Source organism: Pseudochaenichthys georgianus, chromosome 1 (assembly GCF_902827115.2).
Source record: "Pseudochaenichthys georgianus chromosome 1, fPseGeo1.2, whole genome shotgun sequence".
NCBI lineage: Eukaryota > Metazoa > Chordata > Actinopteri > Perciformes > Channichthyidae > Pseudochaenichthys > Pseudochaenichthys georgianus.
This window is the reverse complement of record NC_047503.1, coordinates 45,911,176-45,921,437: the sequence shown is the minus strand read 5'-3', so window position 1 is coordinate 45,921,437 and position 10,262 is coordinate 45,911,176. Positions and strand designations below refer to the sequence as shown.

Below are 10,262 nucleotides of genomic sequence, written 5' to 3'. Positions count from 1 at the left end.
CCTACACTCTGGTACTTCTACTTTTACTCAAGTACACAATCTGAGTACTTCTACTTTTACTCAAGTACAAGATATGAGTACTTCTACTTTTACTCAAGTACACGATCTGAGTACTTCAACTTGTACTCAAGTACAAGATCCGAGTACTTCTACTTTTACTCAAGTACAACATCTGAGTACTTCTACTTTTACTCAAGTACAATATCCGAGTACTTCTACTTTTACTCAAGTACACGATATGAGTACTTCTACTTTTACTCAAGTACAAGATCTGAGTACTTCTACTTTTACTCAAGTACAACATCTGAGTATTCTACTTTTACTCAAGTACACAATCTGAGTACTTCTACTTTTACTCAAGTACACAATCTGAGTACTTCTACTTTTACTCAAGTACAAGATCCGAGTACTTCTACTTTTACTCTAGTACACGATATGAGTACTTCTACTTTTACTCAAGTACACCATCTGAGTACTTCTACTTTTACTCAAGTCTGAGAAACCCAAAACCCTCCTTCTTCCTGCTTCAAATTCTTCAGGAAGAAGTTATTTAAAAGGTTTCTGGCTGCTGCAGTGCCTCTGTGTGGCCTGAGGGTGGCGCTGTGCAGCATTCATGCACTATTGATCCCAAAATATAAATGCAAATCAAATGTGCAAAAAAGCAACACCTTTAATTGGTAACGCTGCATCACAATTAACAGAAAAGACAGCTTTTAGCAAGTCAACATGTTGTAGAATGGTTTCTAAAGGTGGATTGTCCGTTTAATAATAATAATAATAAAAAAGGATCATAATGAAATAATAATTATAATAATAAAAATACAATAATAATTATAGTGTAATTATGAAATCATTAAAATAACGATTATTGTAAAAATAAAATGATAACAATTATAATAATGATGATAAAATCAGTCATTATAGAATAATATGAATACAAATAATGACAATAAAATATTAATTATTAGTGAACTTATAAAACAAAGAAACAAGGCACAGTTTTTATTTTAAAAATATACTTTTAATACAACAGCTGCATATAAATATTAAAATATACATTATACAGGTGTACAGTACACTCACACAAAACCAAAACAGAAAATATTAGGCTTCTATTTGTACGGCACTTCTTGTATTTTTTTTGTATTTTTCTACTTTTTTCTTTTGAAAGGTTACTTACTGACGAAGGAGTTGTACATAAAGATGTGTTAACAGGTCCGAAGTATAACTGTGGTTACGGAGAGACGGACAGAAAAGGGCTAAAGGTTTGCTGTACATTATATGACATGTTAATGTGGAATGTTTGCTAGTCTCTTTCCTCACTAAAGACCCAGCAGGATGTGATTATTCCCTCGTTATGCTCTCCACAGGAAGTCTGCGTTTAATACCAGAGTATCGTTTCATTCAGACATCGGGGCTTTTACTCTGAAAACCACTGACTCGGTTTTGGTTTAATCAACGACGTGTTATTGCCTCTCATGTTTCATCATTACTTTTGAGATACTGAAGCATCTGTGAATCAAATCTATGGCTGATATTTCAAAAAAGCAGAACCCTGTTTTCCACTCAGAGGATGCTAGCACCATGTAGCACACACCGCTACATTCAAATGGAGATGTATTGTGTGTCTGAAGATTACATTATTCAATGGGATGTAGTAATGAGTTTTAAAGGTGCTGGTGTTTGGATTTTGTGAAACTCGGACAGAGCTATGCTAGCTGTTTCCCTCCGTTTCCAGTCGTTATGCTAAGCTAGTTTAGCATATCTGACTGTAGCATAATATGGACATTCGTGTGCCCATTGTTCGGCCAATCATCTGGTCTATAAAATGTCATTAAATAGTGAAAAATGTCCACAGCAATAATTGGATTTTAGGCAGAAAATGGAAAATGTGAAGGGTTGAAATGGTCAAAAAGAGTGGTGCAGGAATGAGTCCTTAAACCGGAGATGAGTTAGCATTTAACCATCCTTTAAAGCCCAACATTAGCCGCCTTTAGCTTAGCGGTGAAGTCATGTGACCGTGCTGTAGTTCCTTTATAGCCCAACATTAGCCGCCTTTAGCTTAGCGTTGGTGAAGTCATGTGACCGTGCTGTAGTTCCTTTATAGCCCAACATTAGCCGCCTTTAGCTTAGCGGCGGTGAAGTCATGTGACCGTGCTTTAGTTTCTTTATAGCCCAACATTAGCCGCCTTTAGCTTAGCGGTGAAGTCATGTGACCGTGCTTTAGTTTCTTTATAGCATGACATTAGCTTTTTAATTCAGAAATCATAAACGTTTGTTTGCCAAAGAGCTTATTTTCAGCAATATTCCGAAATCAAATGGGAAAATTCAACTGCTTTTTGTCGGGGGAGCCCTTACAATGCTAAATACATTATCACTGCACCACTTGATTAAAAAGCTAATTGCAGAAACATTAAAATACCTTCTGGGTTTTCAAAAGACTGCCAGAGATGTTCATATTTCCTAAAAACAGATGCTTAAAGCTTGACCTTAAAAAGGGTAGTGATGATACATGAGAGGCACACTCTGAAGCTTCACTGATACTCAACGAGGACCAGAAGCTCGAAAACTGAACCTTTCCAACTCCAAATTCTCTCCCAGATGGAGGTTTTCCATATCAGCGACAAAGAGGACGCTAGCATCAAGAAACATACTCCTCCTCTTCCTCCTCCTCCTCCTCCTCCTCTTCAGCTGTCAGAGGAGGTGGAGATGTAGGTCGCATTCACACCTAAAAGTCGCTTCTTTGGTGCGCACCAGACGGCAGTTTGTTCAATTGTTTTATTTGTCAGAAGGTTCGGTTTGCGTTCACACGGGCAAAACTCAAACGGACTATACACTTTAAACACAAGTCATGTGCTCGGAAATGCTGTTCACCCATTGGTCAGACATTAAGGGGGTTAATTCACGTAAATCCCGGCCATTTCTACCGTAGCTTTGGAGCATCGCCAGGTTATTTTCATACTGCTGTTAGATTCAATCGTCTTGTGTCTTGAGAGAAATCATTATTTATTTTATTTTTATTATCATACCTTTTACCTCCGTGTGTCTCTTAACCTGATGACATGTTGTATTTTGCTGCATGTACCTGACTTTTATGTATTATTGATGCACCCTTTTGACTCCACACGACACTGTTCAACACTGCTTCACTCTTTCGCTAAAGATTTTGAAGACATCAAATATTACGCTGCCTTTCTTTCGGTGCGATTCACCCGGACTGAACGAGGCTGGTGTGAACGCGACCCACGAGGTTTCTGATCAACTATTCGGAGGCTAAGTGCCGTTTTGCCGGGCCTCTTTGAAACCGGAGACGCTCCACAGTGTTTCGGACAATGTGAGCGCCATTATCGAGACGGGGGGGGGGGGTCACCTGGAGGTCAGCAGCGTCCCACCAGTGTTGGTTACTGATGGGTCTATTCAGGTGAAAAAGGAGAGAGGACAACAGTGTCTCCCTGTCCTCGTCTTACAACTTAGTGTTCAACACGCTGGATATCTTAAAGGTCCCTAGTATACTGTTTATCCTCAATACATCACAGCTCTCAGATATATCCAGAGCCTGTCTCTGATTGGCTGAAAGATCATTTTATAGAAATGGATCAAAAAGAGAGAGAATCTTTGTTCCTGAAACTTTCAGAGTCTCTTTCCACAGAGGGGACACATGTTGATGTAGAAGAGACATGAAGAAGAGGGGACACATGTTGATGTAGAGGAGACATGAAGAAGAGGGGACACATGTTGATGTAGAAGAGACATGAAGAAGAGGGGACACATGTTGATGTAGAGGAGACATGAAGAAGAGGGGACACATGTTGATGTAGAAGAGACATGAAGAAGAGGGGACACATGTTGATGTAGAGGAGACATGAAGAAGAGGGGACACATGTTGATGTAGAAGAGACATGAAGAAGAGGGGACACATTTTGATGTAGAAGAGACATGAAGAAGAGGGGACACATGTTGATGTAGAAGAGACATGAAGAAGAGGGGACACATGTTGATGTAGAAGAGACATGAAGAAGAGGGGACACATGTTGATGTAGAAGAGACACGAAGAAGAGGGGACACATGTTGATGTAGAAGAGACATGAAGAAGAGGGGACACATGTCGATGTAGAAGAGACATGAAGAAGAGAGGACACATGTTGATGTAGAAGAGACATGAAGAAGAGAGGACACATGTTGATGTAGAAGAGACATGGAGAAGTGGATTTTGCATAATAGGTGACCTTTAACACCGAGCACTGGGAAGCTGTTTTCAGGCCAATTAAGGTGCAACTGACAGTGAATTGTTTTGATTCGTTGGTTGGTGAAAATGTCCATCATAAGTCCTCAAAGTCCAATGGAAGGGTCTCAAAGAGCCTCTGTTGGTTTAGCACCTAAATATGTTAAATTCATACGGATATAAAACGCAGCAAATTCTAATATAAGCTTAACAATGATTTAAGTAATGAATCCTCAGCCACATGTGTTGTTGTGTAGCAGATGTGGCCTTCTGTCACGGATCAGATGCCCTCACGCGTTTTGTACTTCGATAACACGTCTGTTGACATTGTTGGTGTTTTACAAGCAAACTGAACCCACAGCTTATAATGTGGTTACCGATACTAAAGCTTCCCTCTCCACGTCCTACTCTGGCACGTTCCAGGCTGGCGAAAATGCTCATCGTGCATTCGCAGAGCCCAATTGAAGGGTAAGAACCCACATATGTCCATTTCTATAGATATAGAGTGCAGCAAATTCTAATTTAAGCTCAATATGATCTCAATTAGACTCTTATCTGCAGGCAGGACTGTTTTCCTCACCTTGGAATTTACTATCCTCACAGAGTAGATTTTGAAACCTCTAAGTGTGAAGATAGCTCTCACTGATGTCTACAGAAAGGACCCTCAGAACAAAGGACTCGGAGTTCGGTAGGTTTCGAGTTGCATTGATTTGTTTCAGCCACCTACAAAAGAAAGTACGTCCTTGAAATACCGAATAGTAATCCTCCAAAGCGACTGGCAGAAGATGGATCCCAGCCAGATGCCATCGGACTGGAGTTAATGGTTTTAAAACACAGATTTCTGCTTTAGCAGCTTCACTTGAGTTGAGCTAAACCTCGTGTCTGCCAGCAGCTGGGATGAATCCAACTTTCATTATGAGGACACAACAACTCTCCCTTTCACTTCCTTGGGAAACATCAGAGTGAAAAGACTGTTTAGGTCTCTCCGTTATCCGAGGAGGAAGTGACTGATAAGATGATCCAGTTTGTGCCGAGTCATTGTCTGCGTCAGACTTTCATTCTCCGTGTCTAACCCACCAGCACTTCCTGGGTTCAGTAATGACCACGGAGAAGTCTTTGGGTCGTTCCCCTCGCTAAACCCGTTTCCAGGTACACAAACAGAGACTTTTCTGGGAAAGTGAGTCAGGAATGTGAGCGGAGACGTGGCTTTGCCAAAAACTGGCAACGCACCCATTAAAGCTTTACAGTTAAAGGGATATTCCGGGACACAAAGTGTGTATTGAAAGAGGAGTAATGCTACATTATAAGCCCTCACACGAGCTTGCGTTTAATCCGGCGTCTTGTCTTGTTTGGATCTGTTGCAGAAATTCAACCGTTTTTGGCATATCGATGCATGCACACAGCAGATGGTGCTTTAGTTACGTAACACCGCTTTGGAGGAGGGAAAACATCAGCACGAACGTATGCATTCAAAGTGGAATCGCTCCTGAACCCAGAGACCCCGTCCTCCTCTGAAGTGACACATGGGACCATTTGAGTCTTCACCGCTATGTTCGCTTGTTTTCTTCTTTCTCTTTTTCTCTTCTAAGTGGGGTTGTATAAAGTACTCGTCTAGAGTCAGTGTATCACCTACAGCAGGTCCCAGTTTGGAGTACGAGTGCAGAAGTAAATCAACGTATTGTGAACAAAGGCAGCGGCAACACATATTAGAAACTAAAAAACCTATATGAGGTTAAAGGTGGGGTAGGTAAGTTTGAGAAACCGGCTCGAGATCGCTAGAATTTGAAAATACACAACCGGAGAAAATCTGCCACTTCCTCACAGAGCCCCTCCTCCAACACACGAACGCGCACATGACCAATGAGGGCACGAGATAAGTTTGTGCCCAGAGGGAAGACTGACAGGCAGGTAGGCCGTCCAATCGGTTGTACTTTTTACAGTATTACGGCTTCTACAGATGACATTTTTTTATGGATTTTTTGTCAAAGCACTTCAGATATTCATTGCTATCGGGATGTTAAGAGCATTCCATGGAATATAACAAAAAGTGTATCTCGAGCCGGTTTCTGAAACGTACCTACTCCACCTTTAAGTGTTGCTGCTTGATTTTGCCATAAGACAGCTTTTTCGTCCAGGGAACGACAAGCAGTTAAATATCCATCTATGCTCTTTCCAATGCCACCAGACTCCATTAGTAAAACCTGTACTTTTTTGATAACCGCATGGTCTAGTTAAAGGTGGGGTCGGTCATTTTGGAGAAACCAGCTCGAGATCGCTAGAATTTGAAAATACACAGCGGGAAGAAATCTGCCACTTCCTCACAGAGCCCCTCCCCCGACACACACGAGGGCACGAGATAAGTGTGTGCCCCGATGGAAGGCTGACAGGCAGGTAGGCCATCCAGTTACTTTAGCCGGCTCAGATGATTGGTCGTGCTTTTTACAGCGCCACGGCTTCCACTGATTTTTTGTCAAAGCACTTCAGATATTCGTTGCTATCGGGACGTTAACAGCATTCCATGGAATATAACAACAAGTGTATCTCGAGCCGGTTTCTTAAACTTACCTACCTCGCCTTTAAGTCATTTTATGTTTTCATTTGTTTATTTATTAGGATGGAACTTCAGCACAAACTTTTATTTGAAACTAGTCAAAACTTTACACACATAAACTGTGTATAAATTAAAAGTTAAGTCTGTTTAAATCTATGGGTTTTGTCGCTGCAGTAAAAAAGGGCTGAATTTAAGCAGTAAATATGAGGCACGACGTCCTTTTATGCGGCTAAAATACGTTTTTTTGCCGTTGCCTCTGTCCTCAGCCGAGTACCTCATATAACCCACACCAAACGATCCTACCGTCCTCTTCATCAGAGCCTCGTGCTGCCGCGTCTCACTACCAGTCCCTGGCATCAGTCACCACTCTGTTTACATTACTGCGCTCATGAGCGACATTTCCAATAAAACAAAACAGAAACAATCCGCTTTGAACGGTTGCGTCCACAGCTTTTCAGAAGTGACCACGAGGAGGTGAAGGTTTGAAAGTTCCTCTGACGGGAAGTGCAGTTTTCCATAGGAGGACCGAAGCGTTGCAGAGCTTTGGAACGAAGCCCAGATAGAAACTCTTCAAGGTTGAAAAACAAACAGCCGAGTGGAAGTTCACAGAAACCGGTGCCAGTTCAAAGTATAGGAATTAATCTGCGGGGGAAATATTTTGGTTGAATATCGGATAGCTTTTTTTCTTTCTCTCCGAGTCAAGTGAGGCCAGGCTGAGCGCAGTAGTCATGGGTTACCTTGTAATAGGGTTGAACATCAGGCATAATAACACGTGTCCCTAAGCTCCAGGCACTTCAGAAAGGCGTCATTATGCAAACTGCCTATTACAGGACGCTCGCAGGCCAAAACCCAGTCAGCAGCTTCTGCCTCGCTCAGGTATGCATCGCTTTTTTATTTTTCACATCGTACAGTAGCACCGAAACAAAGCCTCTCAATCAATATCTGTCTTTAGACAAAAAGGTGCCGACTAAAGAGTCTTTCTCGAAGCCCTCTTTTAAAAAGGTGCTTAGTTGCTCTTACCACAGTGCAATTCAAAGGGTCCTTTACTTTAGTTTTACGTCCAACAACATTTAGAGACCGTGGACAGGTTGGTCTACAGCTTCAGAAAAGACCACAGAAGAAAGGCAGAGTTCAACAGACCCGCTACGGGGGTCGAATAACAACAAAATAATAATAAAAAAACAAATTATTTGCTTTCTAGATCTACAAGTGTGTTTCTCTCTTCGTCATTGCAATTCAGGAAGGTGCACTACATCACCAGGGCAGGGGTCGAGGAGAGGGCTCGGGGAACATTCAGGAACATTCAGGACACTTCCCTCTGAGGGTTAAAGCCAGTGCAGATTAGTAAAAGGCGAAATAATAAAGTGTCCGTCACGCCACGCCCTCGGGTCGTGGTGCATTCAAGGAGGAGGGATTTCAAATGTTACGTCGTCCTTCAAAGCAGAGATCTTCAACTGAGCCGTGGGACTTTTTAAACATGGATAATAAACCAAACAACCAAAGAACGACACATGTAAGCCTTATCAAGCATATATACTGTATAATGATCATTTAGCGACAAGTCTCTCAATTTGGCTGAGAGTTCGTCTCCTTAGTAGCTTTGAGAGATTTCTCTTTGTGTTTTATTAAAGTGACCTGTTTCTCAGTTCCTTAGCATTCAGTCATCCGTGTTTTTGTCTTAAAGCTACAGGTGTTTTGTGAGATGCCGTTTAAGCGTCAATAGATTTCACTTATTAACTAATATCAAGCCAAACAGATTAGGTTCAACTTAATATCATTGCTTTCAACTACCGTACTTTTCGGACTATAAGCCGCGACTTTTTCCCCCATTTTGTTTGTACAGCTAACGGCCACTAGGGAACCTCCTACATCTATGGATTTTACAGGTAAAATTAACCACCTTTAACGCTATGGGCTCTAGGACCGGTCCGCGCCCGCCACCTTTAAGCGGCGGGCTCCAGCAGGAAAAGCTGGAGGCCGGAAAAGAGTGAGACAGGTAGCGCCAAAGTAAAAGTGGAACCGAGAGCAAGACAGACGGACAATGTAGCTGCTGCGGCTCATATGCCGGTGCGCTTTATAGTCCGGAAAGTACGGTAACCTCATGTGACATAACATGTAATGAAGGTCTCTTCAGTGAAGCTTAGGACCTGTTGGATTTCCTTTGCAGCAACTACATCATGTGTTGGGACAGGTGAAGTGAACTTGGACAGTTTCCCACGGCACACTGGTGGAAAGTCACTGCTTTGAAGGACGCGGGTCAACACTGTATTCCCTTGGAACAGCAGGGCGTGTTAATGGTTTGGTGTCGAGTGGTTTCAGCAGTGAATCTTTGGTCAGCTTGGATTAAGGTGCGGTTTGATCTTTAACTTTCATTTCGAAGGGGAGTTAAGTTTAGGGATTAAAGCTGCGGGGACTTTTTTTTTTCCACAACAAACAGCCGGTAGTTTCCATGAACAGCTGCCTTCAAGGACTCGGTCATTTCTCACTTCTCTGACGCAACCCCAACGGTATGGAGTGCTTCTATAGGGCCAACGGAAATCTAAAAAAGCACACACACACTCTTTGTCTCGCAGGCTTGTGCTCCTCCCACTTCCTTATTTTTTTTGTTGCACTTCCTCTATCCTCAGATGCCCCCCTTCGCCCTCACCTCACTACCGGCCCCCCTGCCGAGTAAAAACTAAGACCAATCTACAAAAACAGTGCAATGTCTATTCATAGGCACACTGGGAAACAAATACAGCACACAGAGGGCGAGAGGCACGCTCATACTGGATGTATATACACACACACACACACACACACACACACACACACACACACACACACACACACACACACACACACACACACACACACACACACACACACCACACACACACACACACACACACACACACACACACACACACACACACACACACACACACACACACACACACACACACACACACACACACACACACACACACACACACAGACACACACAGACAGAATACAGAGACGTCAGCAGCAGCAGCAGCAGATCTGGCCTGATGGTGATGTTGGAACTGATCCTCCTCTTCCCCCCTCACAGCGAAAGAGGAAGAAGAGAAGCTCCTCAGGTCTCACTGCTTGCTCGGTTGGTGCAGGAAGGAGTGGCAAGATGGAGGAGGAAGTGGATGTTTAGGTGACTTCAGCCCTCCACCTCCTCGCCCCCCCGCGGAGACTCTTTCTGGATTTGGCTGCTCGCACTAGCCGCCAAAATCCTCTGCACAAAGTCTTTGGTCCGCCCGGCAACTAAAGGACCTGCAGGAGAGAGGAGGAGGAGGAGGAGGAGGAGGAGGAGGAGGAGGAGGAGGAGGAGGAGGAGGAGGAGGAGGAGGAGGAGGAGGAGGAGAATGGGTTTACACACCTTCCGGCGCAGACTGAAAACTCATCTCATTCGACTCCACCTTGAGCGATAGAATTGCTAACAAAGCACTTATAAACTAATAAAGGGCTGGCTTATCT

The 10,262-nt window shown here is 43.0% G+C and overlaps 1 protein-coding gene across 1 annotated transcript in view; it reads right to left on the bottom strand.

Annotated features, from left to right (window-relative positions):
- Positions 1–9,669: 9,669 nt before the first annotated feature.
- The window catches only part of LOC117451058 (CREB3 regulatory factor-like), a 79,642-nt gene continuing 79,049 nt past the window's right edge, over positions 9,670–10,262 (bottom strand). The window contains exon 10 of the mRNA XM_034089153.2: positions 9,670–10,058. Coding sequence (XP_033945044.1) covers positions 9,946–10,058 — 113 coding nt within the window. The 3' untranslated portion in view covers positions 9,670–9,945. The remainder of the gene's footprint in view (positions 10,059–10,262) is intronic.